This window comes from Micropterus dolomieu, linkage group LG10 (genome assembly GCF_021292245.1).
Source record: "Micropterus dolomieu isolate WLL.071019.BEF.003 ecotype Adirondacks linkage group LG10, ASM2129224v1, whole genome shotgun sequence".
NCBI classification, from domain to species: domain Eukaryota; kingdom Metazoa; phylum Chordata; class Actinopteri; order Centrarchiformes; family Centrarchidae; genus Micropterus; species Micropterus dolomieu.
This window is the reverse complement of record NC_060159.1, coordinates 26,521,203-26,544,825: the sequence shown is the minus strand read 5'-3', so window position 1 is coordinate 26,544,825 and position 23,623 is coordinate 26,521,203. Positions and strand designations below refer to the sequence as shown.

The 23,623-nt window shown below is 41.7% G+C and overlaps 1 protein-coding gene across 7 annotated transcripts in view; it reads left to right on the top strand.

Moving 5' to 3' along the window:
- The window catches only part of LOC123977812 (interphotoreceptor matrix proteoglycan 1-like), an 82,337-nt gene extending 59,233 nt beyond the window's left edge, over nt 1–23,104 (top strand). For all 7 annotated transcript variants that reach the window (XM_046060796.1, XM_046060792.1, XM_046060793.1 and 4 more), the window contains 4 exons: nt 416–635; nt 6,723–6,930; nt 19,577–19,659; nt 22,732–23,104. In XM_046060796.1, coding sequence (XP_045916752.1) covers nt 416–635; nt 6,723–6,930; nt 19,577–19,616 — 468 coding nt within the window. In that variant the 3' untranslated portion in view covers nt 19,617–19,659; nt 22,732–23,104. The remainder of the gene's footprint in view (nt 1–415; nt 636–6,722; nt 6,931–19,576; nt 19,660–22,731) is intronic.
- The last annotated feature ends 519 nt before the right edge of the window (nt 23,105–23,623 follow it).

Here is a 23,623-nt window from a genome sequence, read left to right as displayed (position 1 = left end):
AAGGAATTCCAGGCGTTCACATTAAAATGCAGGACAGAAACAGATTTTATCATAGTAAATTTTTGATTTATCGACTGTTTCATGGCGACGTAACGGGAGGAAGCTTCAGTTATTTATGACCTCAGCTGGTTTAGACAGAAGATGAAGTGGGATTTATGATAAGACCATTTAATGCACCACATGTGCATTTACAAGTTTTTTCCCCTCCATGCAACAGTTCTGTTTTATGCAGTTTCTGTACTTTTCTAATTCAGAATGGGGCATTCTTTAGTCTTTAAACCTCTTCCCTGTGTAACCACTTGGTCATTAATATCAAATTATGTCAGATGTTTAACAGCTTCTTTCCTCTGAGGCTCTCTCAGGCCGAGGGGGGGGCCTGGACAGCGAAGTGATTTTTACTCTCTTCTGTCTCCAGCTGCTGCCGTTCCTGCAGGCGAACCTCACGGGCTTCAAGAAACTGGAAATTCTCAACTTCAGGAAGGGCAGCGTTGTCGTCAACAGCAAGATGAAGTTCGCCAAGTCTGTGCCGTACAACATCACCGAGGCCGTCCACTGCGTCCTGGAGGAGTTCTGCTCCTCCGCCTCCAAGAACCTGCACATCCACATCGACACCCGCTCTCTGGATGTTGAACCAGGTACAGTTCAGGTTTGCACGGCGCGAAACGCTGGCAGGTTCGTTTGTAGAAATGCTGTAGGGATGTTTCTTTTAGAGCCCATTTTCACAGGGACAATATGTCGGGATCAAACCCGTCAGCCCTCCCGGTTTTCCTGGGACTCTCCCGTGTTCTACGATTCATTTGCGCTGTCCTGCTGTTTTAAATATTGTCCTGTAAATGTTCTGTAATTTTTAACATATCTAAAAAACTGAAAAATATTCCTTATCATAATTGACCCTTTGCTAAGCCACGCCCCCCTTAGTTACTGTTGCTAAGTCAGATAAACTGTCGGCCCTGTCTGACTTTTATCACAGCGCCGCCGCTGTCTAATACTGACTCCCTGGAGAAATACTATCAGATCTGTTGCAGACAGTTTTGCAGTTGCATTATACATTTGACATTATTTACATTATTCAGACTGACTCAGACTGACTCAAACTGATGTGAAAAAAAGACCTTTTTCTGGATTTATTTTAGGTTTTGGAAAGAGAATAAATCGTACTTCTCCTTTCAACCTCTCTGTGTAGCGACTGTAACTATTACAAGTGCCGCATGAACAGCGTTTGACCAGATCTTAGAAAAATACAGCATTAGAGTCAATGGAGCGCAGCCATGAAGGTGTCGGACCTCAGTTTGAGCGAGACCTATATACTGCAGAACATTAGCTGCAGCCGCATGCTTGAATCGTCAATCACTCAGACGGCACCCTCCAATAAAACGATTAGAAGAAGAAGAGCGGTCGAATAAGAACAGCAGCCACGAGGGGGTTCGAGATATGGATGACTGTGAGCCGGGAAAGGCATTCCCTTATATTCCCAGTATATCACTTATTTTTAAGTGGACACTGATCGCTTCCTCCGGGAATTTGCAGTTTCGGTATCATAAGAGTCATCGCAAATTCACAAAATTCTAATGGCAGCGGTAAAACTTTTTACAATGAAGAGTGAACTAAAAATGTTTGAATCATGCAAATTCAGCCTGTCTGAAAGGATTTAGAGCATGTTTTGTTATGAAGCCTGAGCCAGTGTATTCTATTCATGTGATAATTACTGTGTTTGAGGGTTCTAATTAATTTTTAATTGCTGTCAGCAATAACAACTAGTTAACTAATCTGATTTTGGAAACTACACTAAAGGATTAAATTCTATTATCACAGAATTTCCAAATTCTCGGGTGTGTTGTCCAGCTGATGTCTTCAGTTCACGGTGTGTAAAGAAACATCAACAACAAAGACGAATACCCAATTTTGAATAATGAACTTGTCCTGAAAGGGGTCGATTTTACCTTATTTTATGGCTGTATTTATGAGCCACAACATTATGACCACTGACAGGTGAAATGAATAACACTGATTATCTCGTCACCACGGCGCCTGCCAGTGAGTGGGTTTCATCAGGCAGCAGGGGAACATTGTGTCCTCAAAGCTGGTGTTAGAAGCAGAAAAAATGGCCGAGCTTGAGGATTTGTGCGACTTTGACAAGAGCCAAACTGTGATGGATGGACGACTGGGTCAGAGCATCTGCAAACCGGTCTGCAGAAGTGGTCCAAAAAAGGAAAAGCTGGAACCGGCGACTAGTGCTGAACGATTTATGGAAAATCAAAATTGCAATTTAATATGCCATTAATTTTTAAGCTCTTTACCTTCTGTATTATTCAAAACGGACAAGCAGTGAATCAGTGTATATTATGACCAACACAATATTAGATTAAACAAACGCTGTTCAGGCCTGTGTTATTATGAAATTAGGTGATGCATAAATTGCATGAATTATTTATTATGGAGAAGTAGTATCAAATTTTAATAATATGAGAAAGATAATTTGAGTCAAGTCATGGCACACACAAGAAAAACAGAGTTCACATTAGTGTGTTATACAGTAAGCACTCAACACAAAACCCACAGTTCAACCACCAATTAATGCGTTTTTATCTCAGTTCTAATCTCCCAGGAGTCCATCTTTCTGTATACCAGTAAGTAAGCAAATTATACTCAGTTTGAGGTTCAATTCAAAAGTTGGCCAACAAAAATAAAACCAAGTGACGCCTGTGATTCTCCGACAGCACCAGAAGATTTCACCCACCACCAAGTTACCCGCGGGTGGCGGCTGCTACTTTCATTCCCTTTGTGACTCTAAATTTCCATTGTAGTGTCAGCTTCTGTCAAGCTCAAGGCCGTTGTACAACAACAAGTACAGCGCAACTTGCGAAGTTGATGCTTCCTCTGCAGACTGGTTTACTCTCGCGCGTCGCAGCCTTTGCGATTAGAAAATCTCATTTTATCATATTGCGATAATATCGCAAATGCAAGTCCTTTTGTGGTAGGCTAGTTCTGTTTTACAGCACACACTTTCTTCAGAGCTGTTGTTTTCTTTTAGATTTAAATAATCCAATCCTTTGGACACTTTCGGGCCTTTTCTCTGGCCTGTGTCTTTGTCCCTCGCTAATTTTTCTCCTCCATTTTGCAATCCACGCAATCAAATCACGTCGCCTTAACTTGTCCACAGCGTAACCGCGTGGTGCGACAGTAATCATAATCATCCGTGCGAAACAGTGTGCTGTATCGTTAGGTGGATTAAACAAACTTTTTAGTAATCGATTTTTATGATTTTGGTAGCTCTGTGAAAGTTGCACAAAACACTACATTTGTTCTTTTATAATGGAATAAATGGAATTTTTATAAAATAATTTGATTACTTTGGTTGAAGAATTACAGTCCCTTTCTTTTCTGGAAGGTAACTCCTTGGATCTTTTTTGTGCTATCGACTGGTGTGGGGTTTTTTAAACCGCCGATGTCGATATTTACAGCCACATTAATCACAAAAACACTTTATCTCAATGTTTAAAAATAATTTTCTACAGATTAAATGTCTGTAATTGGTAACGTGAGTCTCGGCACACTTTTCAGTGGAGATATCTGTTCAGTTTTATTTCTCTGCGAATAGACCGTCCACATCTTAGCTGCCAGTTTTATGATCCATGTATTGTTATAACTTCACTCTATGAAAAAAAACATTCATTTTACTGCTGCAGCAAGGTGATGTCTTACAATTTATTTTTATGTATGTGATAAAACACAAACCAGCATCTCATAATAAGTCCCATCATGTATCAGCGGTGCCTCTGTCTCGTACTTTATAAGCTTTTATAGCGAAACCACAGATGAGATGCAGGCAGAGATCACAAACACATTGAAGTAGACTCAGTAATTAGGTCTCTGTGTCAGACCCTCCAACACACAGTGGGGTTGTACAGAACGCTGTAGGGCTGGACAGATTGTGATCAGTGAGGCGGCAGATCGTGTTTAAGCAAAATCTTGAATGTAGATCAAGTTTTGCTGCAACAATGATGTCGCACACAGCCGTACATCAGAGCAGGAAATACTTCACTAAAAGTAAAATGTACTTAGATGTGCACAGTGTCTCATTTAGAGTGTTATGTTATTATTAAAGGCCAGTCTATTCATCAGTGAGCTGATCTTATCTGTGCGTTTGTTTGATGATAAGCAACAAGAAATTGCGGTACAGAAACGCTAAAGATATCACACTCTGTCCACTGAAGAATCAGAAAAAGGCTAAATTTGTTTGTTATAAGTCAGAATAGTTTAAGCTGCATTTTATTTAACAGTGTGAACATTTGAACTTGTGCTAAAGGGAGATCAAGAAAAGAGTAAAAGCTGCACATTGACTCCAAATCACAACTTTATTTAAATATTAAACTCGAAGGATGGATTGAAACTTTGTCCTTTTTAAATAAAGTTGCATTTTGGAGTCAGTATGCAGGCGTGGCTCTTTATTGCATGTGATCATGTGATGTGTGTTTAATTACTCTCCTTTTATAGCAGAAGTATGAAACACCATATTGTGGTAATACGCACGTACAAGTTCATCAAAATTGTACTTAAGTAAGGTACTCAGTTATTTTTAGAGCCTGACTGATACTGGTAGATATTTTAGAGTATAAAAAATCTCATGGTATTTTTTTTAGGGGTGTGAAGAGACTCTTAGTTCACAAGATCAAGATGAGATTTCAACACTATTTTTAAGAAATCTTCAAGTTTGATCATTAAACAGTTAATTTCCTGCATTCTGGGGATTTTTTCTGCACCAATTTATGGTGGAAATGTTTTTATTTATGTAAAAAGAAACAAGAAATTCAGATGGCAGGTGACAATTGAAACTATAAACCTCTAACATAATCTAAGTCTGCTGCTGCTTTCAGATCTGTTTCTCCTGTAGATCAACTTTTTTCATGTAATATCATCCCTGACTGCTGACTCATAATTTAGTCCTCCCTCCTGTTTGTGTCAAATTCCTTTTAATCAGAAATACTTTATTGATCCCCCGAGTGTCACAGTTGCAAACATTGCACAAAAGGCAAAAGGAATAATATAAATAAAGATAGAAATTCAGTATATAAAGAAGTATATAACTATCAGAGTAAAAATATAAAATAAAAGACATATAAAGGAGTGTGGATATGTACGGTATTACATTTAATTGTTATGGTGAGCAGTAATAATGAATAAATAGTAGCAGCAGAATTGCACATTAAGTATTTAAACAGGTGTTATTGCACAAAACAGATAATAAGGTCCAGTTCAATAACCTCTAAGTGTCTCTGTGTCAGACACTTAGAGGCAGGAGTTATAAAGTTTGATGGCCACAGACAGGAATGACTTCCGGTGGCGCTCTGTGGTGCATTTTGGCGGAATAAGTCTTGCACTGAAAGTGCTCCTGTGTTTGAGCAGCGTGTCATGGAGCGGGTGGGAGACATTGTCCAAGATGACGTGTAGCTTGGACAGCATCCTCCTCTCTGACACCACCGACAGAGAGTCCAGCTCCACCCCCAACAACCTCACATTGCGGATCAGTTTGTTGAGTCTGTTGGCGTCCGCTACCCTTAACCTGCTGTCCCAGCGTGCAACAGCAAACAGGACAGCACTGGCCACCACAGACTCATAAAACATCCTCAGCATCGTCCTGCAGATGTTGAAGGAGCTCAGCCTCCTCAGAAAATAGAGACGGCTGTGGCCCTTCCTGTAGAGGGCTTGAGTGTTCTTGGCCCAGTCCAGTTTATTGTCCATCTGCACTCCCATGTATTTGTATTCCTCAACAATGTCCACACTGACCCCCTGGATGGTAACAGGGGTCACTGGTGCCTTTAATTCAGCTATAAACTGGACTTTAATAGCTCCTGTGTTTTCAGCAGGTTTTCTGGTCTTTCCTAAAACTTTCTGCACTTTCAGAATCGCTCCCACATATCTGTGTTCTCTGACATGTCCAGAAAAAAGTCTGCTGTGCGTTATTTCTCCGCTGGTAGTTTCCCCTTCAGACCGTCTGGAAAACAAAACTAAGTAAAAACACTTGCGATCAGGCAGAAATCCAAACACATGTTAACTTCAGCAGCTCACAGTCCCAAAGGTTGCACCTCGGTTTTCAGGTGACGTACGTGAGAAAATTGAGTGGCGTGAGAGCGTGTGGAGATCTCATCACACCCCTAATGAACACATAACGTAGATATTTCTGATAAGGGGACCTCAAACATATATAACCAAGATATATTTGTAAAATGTTATTGTCTGTGCTCCGTGGTGGACAACCTACTTCAGGCGTCGAGTTAATTAGTTAATAAGGTAGGTAGTTAAAGTTATTTCTTTACCTTGGAAGATCTACTATCAGGTACCTCAAACATATCTTTGATATTCCTGTACTGCAGTTTTCTTGACACTTACCTGTCGACACATGCTGATCAGTCAGACACTAGTTTCTCCCTCTGTGCATCCCTGTCGACCTCAGCAGGAACCCAGACTCAAACACACACATACATGTTGTGATGTATGTGTGATTTACAGTTAGACAGGCATCACATTGCGTACATTTCACATTTTCCTGGAGTCTGTCTGACGGTTTTGTCGCGGGAGCCGGAGGCAAAATTTTACATTTCAATGCAGACCAGAAGCTGAGGATCTCATTAAAACCTAACACTCCTCAGCACCTCCTGGAGAGAGGAGGGAGACACACACTCCATGAATACTAATGCTGTGTTTTCTTCCTCTTCCCCTCACAGCTGACCAGGCCGATGCCTGCAAGTTCCTGGCCTGCGATGAGTTTTCCCGCTGCGTGGTGAACGGCAGGACGAAGGAGGCGCAGTGTCTGTGTGATCCGGGCTACCTGTCGGTGGACGGCCTGCCCTGTCAGAGTCTTTGTGTCCTCCAGCCCGACTACTGCCAAGGAGGAGAGTGCCACATAGTTCCTGGACACGGAGCCCTGTGCAGGTAAACAAGTACATACAGGCTTTTGTTTTTTATGCTCCTCATGCCTGGAATAAACTCCCACAATACCTTACAGTCTTTAAAGTCAGGTCATAAAACACAGCTGATCAGAGGCTTTTTAAATCTTATTCATCACTCGTTATTTAACCAAGATTTAAGCTCAGTTTCATACATTTTAAACTGATTTATTATTATTTTTTTTATCAGTTGTCTTTTATGTATTTTAATTTAACAATTTTTCTGAAGTATTTTTGTATTTGCTTCTTTGTGTCTTTGGGTTTGTAAAGCGCTTTCAATGGCTGCAGTGTTTGGAAGGTGTAATATAAATAAACTTGCCTTACCTTGCCTTGTTAGGAAGTTTCAGGCAGCAGCCACAGAAAAAGCGCCTGGAAAAACCTGCAACCAGGTCTAATTAGAGGAAAATATATACTTTTTGAGCGGCCGTGAAGGCAACAATTGGACATGAGTATTGACCTCAAAAAGATCGTGAATGAGGCAAACCTTTTCTTGCCTTTTAACACTGACTTACTTTCACGCAAAATGTAAATGGAAAATCCATGTCTGATCCTAGTATTTTGTCAACCTATCCATGGCACACATGTGAAGCTAGTAGGCTGTTACAGCCACAGAAGTTCCCGTCGAAAGTTTGTTTATCATCAGCCTGGCCCGCCTGCTTCAGACATTCCATCCATCTGGAGCAGCGTCGCTCTCGGTGCTAGCAACACGGTAAACATCAGGAGATCTCTGCACGCTCAGCTGAGCAGCACGGGAAGCACCGCGAGGTCTCTGCACACCAAGCAGGCCAGAAAACGTGGAGTGGATTTCAGTGTACTACGGCCCCTACAGAGATTCACCACAGCATCAACACTCAAAATAGAACTTTTCAATACACAATCCCTCACAAATAAAGCGTCCTTCATACAAGGCCACATCATGGACAAGGGATTAGACTTCATGTGCCTGACAGAAACATGGCACCAGCCAGGGTCAGCGCTACCTGGAGAGAGCCCGCAGCACTGGTCATGGTGGCGGCATAGCTGTCATACACCGACAGAACTTGAGCTATCCCCCCTGCCTACACTGTGCTCATTTGAATGCCTAGCATTTAAAGCATTGTCATGGGGAAGGGGGGGGGTTTCATCTCAGAGATACACAACCTTCTCACAACCCTCTGCACCACCTCTGCCAACATTATTATACCTGGAGATATTAATATTCATGTAGACAACCCGTCCTGCCACTTTGCAGCTGAGTTTCTGCAACTACTGGACTGCCTCAACCTCCAACAACATGTTGATGTCCCCACACACTCCAGGGGGCACACACTGGACCTGGTCATTTCAAACTCCGCCCCCATTAGCAACCTTCTGGCATATGATCTGGGTGTGTCTGACCACAAGACCATGTCAATGTAGCTGCCACTCCTTTGCTCACACACCAAAGGCAAGCGTCCAATCTGCTACAGGGACCTGAAAAAGATCAACCTTGACCGTAGACCTCCAACATCTCTCCTGCTGATTTCTCCTCAGTCACTGATGGTTTACTTCTACAATAAATCTCTGAGCAGTCTCCTAGATCTCCATGCACCTGTCAAAACTAGAACTGTCAGCGTCTTACGCTCAGCCCCCTGGTACACCTACAAACTCAGGAAAATAAAAACAGCTGGGCGTGTCCTTGAGCGGTGCCTCAAGGCCTCAGGACTCACTGTTCATAGGCAGGCCTACCGAGAACATCAGAAGTCCTATTCAAGGTCCTTGACAGATGCACGTTCACAGTTTTATTCCAAAGTTATCAACAACAGCCCTGGCAACTCCAAACAACTTTTCTCTACCATAAATGACATCCTCAAACAGCAAACTTGATCTTTCAGAAGCCAGAGAAGAGAGGTGCAACAATTGCATCACTTTTTTCAGAAAAAAAGTAGACACCATCCGCTCCCTGCTATCCAGTTTCTCCATACTGCCTGTCCCGGCTGCTGACCCACAGCCTGGGATTTTCCAACCTCTCTGCTGTTTTTTTGTCATCTCACAGCGAGAGGTTGAGGACATCATCAAAAAGATGAAACCGTCCACCTGTGCCCTGGACCCCTTCCCCACAGACCTGGTAAAATCCAATCTTCATGCAATAAGTCCCCTCATCACGAAGGTCATTAACCACTCCCTCCAGGCTGGCCATGTTCCTTCAACACTGAAAACCACGGTCAACAGGCCACTTCTCAAAAAACCCACCCTAGACCCAGAAGTCTTTGCCAACTACATGCCCATCTCAAACCTTCCATTCCTTTCCAATGTGCTGGAAAAAGTAGTTCAGTCCGTTTTCCATCCTGGCCACAGCACAAAAACAGCCCTGGTCAGGGTCACAAATGACCTGCTGATGACTGCAGACGCTGGCTCCCCATCCTCCTGGACTTGACTGCAGCATTCAACACTGTGGACCACAACATCCTCCTCCACCGTCTAAATTCCACTATCTGTGTTTCTGACTCTGTCCATGAGTGCTTCTCATCCTACCTCACCGGGAGAACTGAGCATGTCGCCTTGGGAGAGGCTAAATCCCTGACACACAACGTCACCTGTGGTGTCCCTCAAGGCTCAGTGCTCGGGCCCACCCTGTTTATCCTCTACATGCTCCCCCTTGACCACGTCATTAGCCGGCATGGAATTTCATTCCACTGCTATGCTGATGACACTCAACTCTACCTCAGGACAAATCCAACCCGCTCTACTGCCCTGCCATCATCCACTCTGATCACCTGCCTGGAGGCAATAAAGGCGTGGATGAAGCAAAACTTTCTGCAGCTAAACAGCTCCAAGACTGAAGCCATCTTATTCGGCACCCCACACCAGGTTCGGTCGTCTGACATTACCAGCATCAACTTCTCTGGCCAAAACATTCCACTTTCAACATCAGCCACCAACCTGGGTGTTAAAATGGACTCTCATCTGGACTCACATCAAACATCTCTGCAAGACCTCCTTCTTCCACCTCAGGAACATCGCCAAAGTCTGTCCCACACTCACTCCTGCAGATGAGGAAAAGCTTTAAACCCACCTTTTAAGGAGAGCTTTTGATTGAACTCTTGCCATTTTCCTTTGCCTTATTGTTTTTATTTGTCATGCTCTCTATGTATTTTTATTTTTAGCACTTACCTGTTTTATCATGTAGCACATTGGGATTTGCTTAAATATAAAGGGCATAACAAATTAAATTCATTATTATTATCAACAACAACAAACGCACCATTATACATGTGCAGTTACAACTGCTGACTTACTTTTGCTGTTTTTTCCGTCCAAAAATAGCTCAGTTGTTGACAAAAATAACTCTGGACACCATCTTGGACATTGCACAGTCCCTCTAAGCTCTCACTGAGTTTCAGTTCACCAAAAAATGCAGGAGAGGAAAAGTGTTGCTTTGGAACAGACTGTCTGGCCGACTCGTTGTAGTTACATCCAGTATACCAAACATTTGGTCTGCTCAAGACGAAGAGATAGAGCCCACTTACTCGAGTTGTGGGCCTGTAAAGCATGGGGGTGCTTTTCGTCACAGGAATGTTGATCAATATTCACTGTTTTTTATCAATATTTTAGAAGCTTTATGTTATTTGGAACGTTTTGGTTTTATGGACAGAAATAGTGTTTTGAAGAAAACTCCCAAAAGAAGTGAACATATAAACAGTAAATATGGCCAAAACATTGACATACGCCTGGTAAATTTGTGAAAAATTGTGTAATAAATGTTGTATATTAGTTTATTTTCATCACATTTGCAGCTACAGTTGTATTCTAGGTTTATTATAAGATATTCAGTTGCATTATAATGAATTGGGTGATGGTTTTGATGGTGATATTGCTATTAAAATATAATTTTTTTACCAGGCGAGGATGAAAATATATTTTCCTTTATTGCATCTCCATTTACTCTTTAATAGAAAAATAAATAGGTTCATATTCCTTAGCTTCTGACCTATCAAAGGAGACCAGAATTATGCATCTAGGCCTAATGGTTGAGGAGCTATTCCTGATTCATTTTGGGTATGTTATTTTAGGAAATAGGTGTCTGCTTCAGCTGCATTAATAATTTATTTTTATATTGACAAATACCAGCATGGATTAACAGCACAGAAACGTACTGTTTTGGTTCAGTCTCACGGCTCAAGTCAGTCTCGTTTCCTGCAGCAGCAGGCAGCTGAACCACAGTACGCTACAGCCGCAGGCAGACGCAGTTAGAGACCCGCTGGTGAACATAGTGGAGCATTTAGCAGCTGAAGAGCTAGATATTTCCCTAAGGAGCGGGTGGAAAGTAGAGCTAAAAGAGAGTGAATATTGATCAGGTGGACACAAACACGCTGTTAATGAATGCTAATGTTGCTGCTGCATGTATCCGCTGCATGTGTTAATTTGCCAAAAAACAACTTTATAAGGTGACGTTACGGTACTGTGTTTACAGCTACAGCATGGATCAAATAATGCTGCTTCAATTATCTTGTTACTGAAACCAGCTGCTGCAAAATGAATTATCTATTCATCAAAACACAACAGTGGATACCTGTGTTTGTCATCCACGATTATGTGCTACAGTATTTGTGTTATCAGTTAACAGCCGTAACCCGACATGGGGGCTGCTGAGTTAGCTTTTCATGCTAAAGGCCCTTCCTGCATTAAATGTGAGTAGTTAAATGTCCAGTGTGTAATATTTAGGAGGATCTATTGACAGAAATGCAATACAATATCCATAACTATGTTTTCAGTGGTGTATAAAGACCTTAAATAACAAACCGTTATGTTTTTATTACTTCAGAATGAGACATTTATATCTACATAGACCGCGGGTCCTCTTATATGGAGGTCATCATGTTGCACTCCCATGTTTCTACAGTAGCCTAAACGGTGCCCTACAGAATGCGTTTTGTCACTACGTTTAATACACATGAAGAAGAAGAAGAAGTAACGTTAGCAGTGGAAGTAGTCGTCTTGTTTGTTAAAAGTAAGAAAAGCTCTTGGCACGAGAGCTGACAGAGCGTATCGGCCACCGTAGCTTCTCCTGCGCGCTTGGAAAGGGAGCGGTGAGTGGTGGTGCATTCATGTGGTGTCAGAATAATCAGAATATTTTTTTTCCCCCTTCCTTAAATCTTTATTGCAAAAAGAGAAATAAAGTGTACATGGGACGTAAAGAAGTATACAGAACTTTTGATTTGTGCAGAATCACGTATTGCATGTACATATTTTGCAATGTGTAATATGGTTATAACGGTTAGTTTGCTGTCCATGTAGAGTGAACTAGATGTCTGCGTGCTGTTTATATGCTCTGATAATGTTAATCCAAAACATCTTTGTAGTAGGGTCCATGTTGATTCAACATTCAGACTTAAGAGCCCATAAACACACACATAAGTCAGAAGAATGACTTGGAAATGGAGGAGCATGTGAATGCACTGTGAGCCGCTGGTTGCAATTCACAACGCTCACCACTAGATGTCACTAAAGCTTACACACTGAACCTTTAATGTTATTGTTCAGGAATTCATTTTGTTTAAGGCGATGTTACCCTGATTTTAGACAGTTATTTTCTTAAAGTTTAAAATTTGACTAAAAGCAACCATGACGGACAATATTCTGTAGAACTACCAAAACTAAGTTATTCAGCCGGTATTTAACGACGGTAACCTGCAGCTAGCACACAATATAATCAGGTTGGTGAATTTTGTCTGAAGATTAGCACTGATAAACACCTGAGAAATAATTTTTAAAAAACGATTGCCAGGCGTCAGCAGTAAAGTAAAAAACAAAAAAAATCAGTACATTCATCAAAAGCTCATATTGCTCAAAAGCTTAATTAATGCTGTGGTTCATTAACTGTGTGTCATTTCACAGGCAGAGCTTTTTGTCCTCCGGAGATTTTTATTAGATTATGAAACTAACTGAATTAAAAGTTATTGCCTGGACTTTTTAATAAGCTGCCACCCGCGGGGAGCCACAGCACTTTTAAAACTGAGACTGAGTTTAGTTGACGGGGCGATTTGAGCAAAACTGAATGGGAGTAGGCTGGTTTAATTCTGTTGTTTCACATTAACTGGACCAGAGCTGAAAATAATTAGTCATAGGACAGAAAATCAATCTGCAGCGATTTTGATATTTGAATAATTGTCATTTTTTAGTTATGTGAACAGTCATTGGTCATTCTTCAGGTCCTCTGCTGCTTATAACTCAACATCTACTAGATGGGTTGGATCCAGGTATCCCAGACGGTGTATCCTAATGACTTTGACTATGCCCCGAGTTTTACTCTAGCGCCACCATGAGGTTGACCTTTATGGTTTTTAGTGAAATGTCTCAACATCTATTGAATGGATTGGCAGAAACTTTTATTCACACATTCATCTCCTCTCAGGGTAAATTGTAATCTTTTCGGTGATCCCTTGAATTTTAATCTAGTGCCTGAAATGTTTTCATAGTGAATGTAAGCTTTCATTTAATTTGTCCAATATTTTGGTTCATGACTAAATGCCACCAAACCAAAAATATCAACTTCTCCCCCATTGTTGATGAGCAGTCGATGAGCCGGATAGTAACCGTTGCTACGGTGTGGTATTTGTCCCGCCGCTCCTCTACTGTGATTGGACGGCTGGGTAAAAAGTGTTTTTTCCCCCCAAAGTTGAACATTTTTCAACTCTCGGCGACTGAAAAAAAAACACTCAGCGCTCAGTTAAGGAAAAGACGCTCACTGCCTCGCCACGCTGCTGCCGTTTTTACCATGTTGCAAAAACGCGGCGCTCAAGTGGGGAAAAAAAGACGCTGACGCCACAAAAAAAACGCTTTGGTGGACACGGGCCCTTAGCATGTTGATTTTAGCCTTTGGCGGTAAAGTACATCCCCACACAGCTGCTAGCATGGCTGTTTGAGTCTTTGTCAAAATTTCACTAGTCCTATCTCCTCAAACGATGAGGGAGATGTGACGATGGTCACTGGGAGTTTTTGATTTTATAGACCAAACTATTAATTGATAAAATAATTAGCAGATTCATTGATGACAGTGAAAAGTCCTGAAGTGACCTCAACCTGGAGGAGGCATCTTTTGTCTTTTCGTGTTCACTGGTGACTTTTTTTACTGTTGTGCCGCCTCCTAATTTAGTTTGAACACAGAGTTCAGCAGAGAAAAAATAAACTAGTATGAACTATGTAATATTCAGTGTGTGGTGCTTCTTTCTAAAAACTCTCTATTCTTTTTTGTCTTGCGTTTGTCTTTTGTGATTACGCTCTCATGCTTTAGCTCTACATACACAGACGTCCGCCCGCACCACTGTAAATCAATGCTAAGATGATTATTAACTATTGGCTCACAGTTGTTGCCTTTCTACCGCCAGAAAAATCTAATTTCCACCCTGTCCGTTAAGCACCTGGGCTCCTGTTGAAACATTAATTTCTCATAATCTGAACCTTTGCAAATCTATTTTAAGGTCACACTCTTATTACCTTTCTCAGGCCTGTTGCACTCTCAGACGGTAGAGAATTTAATTTTCTAAATTTTCATTTAGCCTCTGGTCAGTTACTGAAACTACAGAGGAGAACTACAGTATCATGAACCCTTCTGTGAGCTCATGCACTCCAACAACATCCAGCGGTAGAAGTACTCAGATATTTCACTCAAGTAGCACAGTGTGGAGATACTGTTACAAGAAGTAGTCCTGCATACATTTTTTTATTAGCATGAAAGTATACTTAAAAGTAGGGTTGGGTATTGTTTAAAATTTTACAAGTACTTCATTCGATACCTTGCTATTTTTTTGTTGTTATGGACAAGCAAGGAGATCTAGTTGTTCTTCAGATAAAAATATTGGGAAATTGTATCAGATCGCTCCTCATCCTAATTAGGTCACTAATTAGACTGCTTGGGAGGTTTTTTTTGTATTTGAATGAGAGAGGAGGAGTGAAACTGTTTAGTGATCACATGAGTTGTGGAAAATTTAATTCAAAGTTAAATTTTTCACACGTTTGTTGAAAGTCAACCACGGAGGATTATTTTGTTAACTTTTGATTAATGAAATAATGGATTGACAGTGCTGTTTCCTTTAGTGGTGAAAAAAACAAAGAAGACAACTCACGAAACTACGCCAAAGGATCTAAAGAAGCAAACTGAGGAAAAGAGAAGCTGAACATCCAGCTGATCACACAGACTATATCTGATGTGTTAAATGATGCCAGAAGATGGGAACCAACGGAAAGCCAAGCTTGTGGTGATAAACTTGTAAAAGTGACGAACATGCGTGAGACCGCAGCCGAAGGTAAGCGGCTGTTAAAATCTCGCATTGACGTGTGGAGGCACACAAGGGGAAAGAGCAGTGCTCTTCTCTTTCTTTCGGTGTGTTGCTTGGGTGTTTGGCTGCAAGCAAAACCATACAAATAGCAATTTTTTACCGTGATCAGGTTACTAAAAGTATCGAATGAAGTACTGGTTTGGCTGGAGACGCATCGATATCGCTTCTCGATGCTGGGCTGTTTCGGTCGATACCTTAAAAGGTATTGTTACTCGATACCCATCCCTAATCACGAGACAGTTATTTTTTTTTTTTATCGTAAAGTGGTTTTAAATACCAGATATTTTACTCTTGTTATTTTAACACAGTACGCAGAATATTTAATCATAAACATTCACCATGAGCAGAGCAGGTCGGCTTGTTTAGTGGCTGCAACTGACGAGAGTGAACTCTTTGCGTGATGATTAAAAAACACCTGGAGCAACGTCAGACATTTAATTTACTTAGTGTTGTAGTACTCGAGACCACTTTTAGATGGTCTTGGTCTCGTCTCGGACTCAACCGTATTTGTATTTGGTCTTGTCTTGGTCTCAGACTTGGGTTTTTAATAAAAAAATTCCCATTAACGCCTGTCACCCCTCACTGCGATGGCGATGCTTACATGATTTCTGATTTCAGTGTTTGTATGTGGGTGTTTTAATGGGAATGTGGATCTTTCTGATCAATTTGGGAAGTACGGATGATCTCGTTCTACATTTTATTGTGATGTCATGTAATGTGGGGAATTGGTCTTGGTCTTGACTCTGTCTTGCCCTCCCTCGGTCTTGGACTCAACTTGGTCTCAGCCCCTAAAAGTCTTGGTCTTGTCTCAGCCTTGATAAACTCTGGTCTTGGTCTTGACTCTGTCTTGCCCTCCCTCGGTCTTGGACTCAACTTGGTCTCAGTCCCTAAAAGTCTTGGTCTTGTCTCAGCCTTGATAAACTCTGGTCTTGGTCTTGACTCTGTCTTGCCCTCCCTCGGTCTTGGACTCAACTTGGTCTCAGCCCCTAAAAGTCTTGGTCTTGTCTCGGTCTTGATAAACTCTGGTTTTGGTCTTGACTCGATCAAACCCTCCCTCGGTCTTGGACTCAACTTGGTCTCAGCCCCTAAAAGTCTTGGTCTTGGCTCAGCCTTGATGAACTCTGGTCTTGGTCTTGACTGTGTCTCACCCTCCCTTGGTCTTGGTCTCTGCCCCTAAAAGTCTTGGTCTTGGCTCAGCCTTGATGAACTCTGGTCTTGGTCTTGACTGTGTCTCACCCTCCCTTGGTCTTGGTCTCAGCCCCTAAAAGTCTTGGTCTTGTCTCGGTCTTGATAAATTCTGGTCTTGGTCTTGACTACAACACTAAATTTATTGTATAGTACTGCATAGACTTATGTATATATGTGTGTGTGTGTGGTATTAATGGAGGAACTGAACACTTATTTCTCTTCAAACCTGGACCCCTCAGTGGTTTTTGTCCACGTGAATCACATTGATGGACAAACTACAAGCAGAAAAGCTAAAGTTGGTTTCCTCTCTGAAAAGGTAGGTGCAGCTTTTCTGTCTGGTCTGGGGGATTGAAGGGGTCCCCGGGGGTTGCAGTCTTCTTGGATTTGCCAGCTGTCATTAACACTGAACAGTGCTTGGTCTAATCCTGCGTCCAGACCAGCCAAGAACAGGACAGAAGCAGGAAACAGCAGGAACCACTGAACAGAACCCGGAAGGTTAATGCTGCAAAGCTTCCTTTTAATCTTACTTGGCTGCTGGACAACAAGAAGCTTCAGAATCATTTTTTGACTCTTTATTTCCAAAACACAGCCATTTAGGTTTTTCCCCTGCACCTTGTTTAGGTTTTGCCCTGCACCTTGCTCTCCGTGCGCCCCTGGTACTCCCGGTCACGTTTTTGCCCCGCAGCCTTACCTACCTGAGATTTGTTTGGGTTGGATTCTCGCCCAGGTTAGTGCTTGTGTAGCCGTCAGCCCGTGTGTTTTCACGTGTTATAAAACTGTAAAAGAGAGTCTTAAAAACAATTAACTGGCCGCCTGAATGTTTGTATAGGACCACTAGGTGTTTTAAGGTGGTAATCCTCATTATATTTGCTGCAAACTGTAGTTTATTAAAGATGCTGTATCAGACAAACAAGTGACATCTGCATCCCTTCACCTCTTAGGATCCTGGTTTTACTTTATATCCAAGATGTCTGTGAACGTCCAGGTCATAGTTGTCCAAGAGGTTAAAATCAAGAGCAACTGGACTCGAGTAACTTCAACCAAGTCCAGTTGCCCTTGATTTTAACCTTCCTTGATCCCCCTCAGTTTGGATGCATATCATATGAATGTGTTTCCTGTCTTTCACTCTGGATTTCCTGTTGATCTACAACAGTATTTGTGCTAATCTCACAACCAGAAGTTTGGTTTCATGGGTAATTCTGATAGCGGAGAGTCGTGCAAACTTCCGTCTGCAGTGTTGCTAGTTTATCATGATTTGTTGTTGAGATGACTGGATCTTTATTAACTTTTAAACATTTACTATCGTCGTATTTTTCCGCTGACGCGTGACGCACTTCTTTATCTGCAACAGCTGATAACTAAAACTGCAGCCATGGAACAGCGTCTGTCTCAGCAGCATGTCATGTGCCTCACTTCATATGTTTAGGCGTTTTCTTTTTTGAAAGCCTTTAACGAACATCATTTCCCATGAGCCTTAGACCTTTGCATGCTAAATGTCAGACTGTAATAACAGCAGGACAGAGAGGACTGGGAGCGCTGGATATTATGATATCATGTTAAAGGGTTAAAACCAAATGGCAAAGATTTAAACTATATAATAAATATAAATTATCTGTTGCGGCTGCTGTAGTGGAGCTGATTTAAACTCCAGGGACATTATTTGTTTTTATTATAAATTATTAGTTACAGACGCTTGTGGGACAGAACAGGAAGTGATGCTCAAGACCATAGACTGTATAAAACGAGTGGACGTAGCCGGCGCGATGTCACCCACTGGTGTTTCGACTACCATTTGGCATTTTGGTTGTGCCAAGTGGATGTGACCATATTAGGATGAGAGTCTGGAGCTAGCTAGCTTGGTTAGCGACTGGAATGCAAATTTTGGCGACTGACAAACAGGCTTAAAACAAAATGTACTTCCTGGGTAAAATGAACAGCCAACTCCTCATAAGCTTTTTCTGCGGCGCTGGTTAAATGTACACAGAGCAGCGGATACGAGTCACCTCTGTCCTGCCATGCTAGAGACTTGTCAATCAGCTTGTAGCCCCCTTGTAGCTTTCTGGTCTGTGCTCCTCTAACTGGGACCATAATTTACTAAATGAACATCATGCTGTGTTGAAGAAGACTTGAAACTAGCGACTGAGACCATAAACTCATCAGGAAAGTGTTTACTGAGGGAATAAATCAGCTGACAAGTAGAAACATTTTCTCATAGACTTCTATAAAATCACACTTCTTTTCGCCCCCTGCTGGCCGTTAGAGAGAATGCAGGTTGCAGGCACTTTTAAAAAGTGCTTCACTTTTCAGACCCCGAGGTTCCTGCTTGGCTTTGACTCAGGAGTCCTCTGGACTTCTTCTTCTTCTAACTAGGAGCTACTTTAAGCCATAAGGTGTTCTGTGAATATACGCAGGAAAATAATATATATGGGCCCTAGTTTAAGTGTGGTTAGTGCTGTTTAGTGCTTCTTTGTGTTGCAGAGGAAGGAGTCTGTGTTTGGAAAGAGACATGAGAGTGTCGTCTGTTGAATTACACCCTGTGATCTGAAACTATAAGGTTTCGCGTTTGATCCGAGCGGCAGTATGAATTCAAAACGTCCAACAGAGAGACCTGCTTTGTTTGCTGAAAATCTAAAGCAGAACACCAAACAAAACGTCTCCTCAAGTGTAAAATAAAAATGTAAAAGATGTGTCTGAAGCTTCATCCTCGGAGGAGCTGAACGTCGGCTGCTTATTAACTCTGTGGTGCAGAAGAGACAGTTTCATTATTTAAGGATGCGTCTGAATGAAAAACAGGAACAGCGATCATCTTTTTCAGCTCAGGCTCAGACACGACGTGCATCACAAAGGACTTCAGTTTAAGTGAAAGCAATAAAGATACAAACACACCCGGTCTCCAGATACCATCACATGTAGATTATGTATAATCTGCTCCGTGTGATTTCCCTGCCGAGATGATTCTCTTTTGTATTCCAACTCATTTGCAGGTCTTCTGTGATATCTTCTCTCTGAATCTCTTCACTACACACAAAGACACAGTGGAGTCTCGTCCCAGTACACGTTCAGAGTTGCTGTAGCTGCACTTTCATTTCACAGCTGCTCCATTTGTCTCTTTCTTTTGTCTTTTTTTTTTTTTTTTTTTTTTTATAGATACAAAGACAGTTATTCCCTCCCGGGGCTGGCCAGTTAAGAAAATATATCAGATTGGACGTCACCTGAGAATACTACACAAGGTAAGAGAGCGGGCTCGTTGTTCTGGTTAACACACACATGTGCAATCGTGAGTGACTGCTGGAGACAAGATCCTGCACACTCAGCAAGGCGTATAACATAACTGCTGAATAAGGATATTGTTTTATCAGATGACGCAGAGGACCGTTTGAGATTAAATCCAAACCTAAAAAAAACCAAACACCTGTGCTCGCCGTTATTGTCCTGCCATCGTTTCATTTAGGCAAATTGCACTGGCCGTAATCCCTCCTGCCAGTCTGAACCCAAATAGGTTTAAAGCCGCTGTGTGTTTTAAACAGACGCAGGGCTGAACGGCGACTAAAGTGTCTGACTGTTTTGGAGCAGAAACCGTCGTCGACAGGTAAACACCAGGATTTGTCCAGAGTCCACGTCTCCTTTCCGGGTGATTAGTTTCCTCCTCTGTGATCCTCTTTTGAGGTCTGAACCGCCGCCGAGCTGCGAGGGAGAACCCAAGACGTCTGACATTCAGTGGAACCAAAACACGCCGCCGTGTTGTTCTAGTAGCCGCCCACGTCGTCCACCTAAAACAAATTGTCCTCTCTGCTTTGTCGGTTCCTGAACCGCTGAGACGTTAAACCCGTGAAAAGGCAGAAAAGTTTGCTACAGCTGAAGAGGCGAAGACTGTAAAAGAAAAAGAACTGGAGCTGTTTGAAAGCAGCAGTTTGGATCCAACATTTACCAGATAAAAACATCAGTAACACTTAATGTCATTTCTTAGTTTCCTGGACGGTAACATGTAAGGTGGTGCACTTCTAATTAAGTAATTCCAATTAATTGCTGGTGTTTAAAACTAGTATAACCTTGAATCATACAGTCAGTGCACAATAACACATGAAAAGATAAATGTGTGTTTGGGTTAAATGGAGCAGCTGTTTTTCTATTTTCCAGGAATTAACAGACCTGTAAAACAAAGCGTTATGAGGCAGTTGTTTAGGTTTCTTAGAATAATTATTCTTCCTTAATTTTTCCCTCTTAAATTTTGTGAGGATCACTATTTAAAGATTTAAAGGGAACAGTTTGACATTTTGGGAAACACTGATTAGGCGTGTGCGATACAGACGACAAAAAATTACATCTGGACATTCTGGCGTCATTCAAAAATAAAAGTCTGATATTGTTCTAGCTTGCTCTAGTTAACAGGATAGTAAATTGTTGCTTACTAATGACTTTAATGGAAAGGTCTTTACTTACAACTGAAGCATACAAGTAAAAACAACATAAAAATACTCATAAGTGTGTAATATTTCTGAGGATCTATTGACGGAAATGCAATATAAGATCCCATTATGACCTTACATAATAAATATCTATCTATCTACATAACCGCGGCACCCCCTTCTATGGATGTCGCCACGTTCCGTCGTCATGTTTCTACAGCAGCTGAAAACGGACAAACAGCGCTGCAGAGCGCGTTTCGTCACTACGTTCTTCTTGTTATACTTCTGGTAGAATTCAGGCAGTGCACTCATCACTGTATTGAATACGTACGTTAGAAGAAGAAGAAGAAGTAGTAATAAAATACTGCAGGGGACGGCAAGTAAGTTTTGCATCAGAGCAACATTTTTAACTATTAGATGGTGACTGAGAATATAAGCTGTAATATTGAGATGCATCAACATGTTGTTCGGTTGAGGTGAAGGACTCGCAACCCAAGGGGTTGAGTGTTTGATCCCATCTTGGGAAAACTTTATTTTTCTCTCTTCCACAAATGGATTCTGCAGCGAATGTTTCTCATGTCACGGCATACGCTGCACTGTTTTTGTTTCGGTGTTTGATCCACATCCATCAGGCAGAGCACATTTAGGGGAATCACGTTCTCTGACTGCAGACTCTGAAAATTCTGAATGACATTAAAAAAGTAAAAGTTCAGTTCTACTCCAAATACTGCATTACAGTAAACAAGCTTCTCGCGCTTTTATGTTGTAGGCAAAACCACTAAAGAGGAAGTGATTATGTGAGTAACTGTTGCTGTCATGACAGCAGTGCTGAAATAGATCTCAATCAACGTATTTATTTATTTATATTTTTTGCTGCTATGAAAGCACCATAATCTGGCAGCGGGCCAGATATTATTGTTAGCGGGCAGTTTTGGCGAGGATCTATAATCACAGAGAGAATGAACTTGTTTCCCTTGTCAATGTTTGTATAAACTTTATTTAATGTGTGGTTCATGATGGACTGTGGTGCAGAAACAGTGTTTCACACTCTTGGATTAGTATTTCCATGTTATCTGTCAGAGGCAAAGTCACAATAAAATCTGGTTTTACTGAATAATTAAATAAATATAATTTCTTAATAACTATACCTAAAGAAACCTCATTTCTTGACTGGCCACTCTCTGCTGTCTCAGAAGAGACACTTTTTGTGCTGTGTCAGCCACCGTAGCTGTCCTGCGCTCTTTGAAAGGTTAGGAGGGCAGTGGTAGACTGGACAGATGGTTGCAATTCACAACCCTCGCCACTAGATGCCACTAAATCTCACACACTGAACCTTTCTGTTAAATCCTGTGTGTGTGTGTGTGTGTGTGTGTGTGTAGTACGAAGGACTACAAACTTTTGCAACCCTGTGTTTTATAATGACAAACAACCTTTTAACCTTGAATTTGTCGGCTTGTTAAACTCTAACACATGTGTACTGCATGGCGCAGTGACTGGGCGGACGAGGCGTTTTTGACGTAGCCTACTCGATAACGTCTGCTCACACATCGTTTATTGTGATTTTATTGTAGACGCACACCGCTAAATCTGAAACACTTTCTCAGGCTTGATATGATTCTCATGACTATAGGCTACGTACGGGAGGCCTTTAGCCTAGCTTGATATAAACACACCTACCCAAGGCTCATTGATATAATCTTAGTTTAATCCGTACATGAACAGAAATGAAAAACAAGATGTTCAGTGTCCACTTTATTAGGTTTACCTGTGCAGTCTAATGCAAAACAACTGTAGTAAGAAATGAATCTGTGATCTCTAAGCCAATGTGACTGGTAAGCTGACTTTGACGTGTAGTCGTTGGTGTGCTTCTTTAAAATCTGATCTTTTTCCCCGCAGACTCGATGAAACAGGACGCCGCCGCAGGAACTCGGGACTCGTCAAGGCCTCACAGTTAAAAATCCAAAACGCTGCTGAGCTGAAGAGGCTTCAGGACAAACTCCTCAGAGCTCTGAGCTTCGTATCAAAGGACAATCTCCTTCCAGGGGGAAACTGACATTTAGGCCGCTTTGAAAACTGTCGGATAGCCGTCGTCTGCAGCCACAAGCAGCGTGACGGCGAAGAGGAGCTCAGTGGACGAGTCTGCAGCAGCGATCAGGTGTCGGCTAATGATCGACTCTGTGACTGTTTTTGTACCCGTCTGCTGATTGTTTGTGTTTCTGTAGTAAATAGGTTGGTCGTTGTTAAAAATACACACAGGATCTGATGTGAAGTGATGAGGAGATCATTTTAAAGCTCAAATTTGGAAACGGAAAAAGGAATTCGCATCAGGGAGCCTCAGCGCTGGCGTCACACGTCATAATTTTCCAATAAGGTTTGACAGCTTATCAATACAAACGTTCTTCGTTTTAGCTTCTGACCCCCTTAAAATCGAGCTTTATTTACTCGAGGCCGCTCAATGGTCTCAAGTTTATGTTGTATGTATTTAGATATGGTCAGAGCAGCCAAAAGGTGATTTTTCCTTCTCTTATTGTTTGGCCCAACAACTTTTCCATTTTCAACAACTCCCCAGGTTTATCATTGGGAACTGGTAATCTAAAAATAGAATGAGGAGCATTAACAATCATTAAAAATCAGCATGCTATGGACAACATTTAATTGTAAATAAGAACCGAGAGTCTGCAGCCATGCTAGCAACTCTGTGCAGCTGTGCTTAGGGGCTTTGGGATAAATGCTAACGTCTGCATGCTAAGATGCTCACCCACAGACTGTATAAAAGAAGTGAACGTAG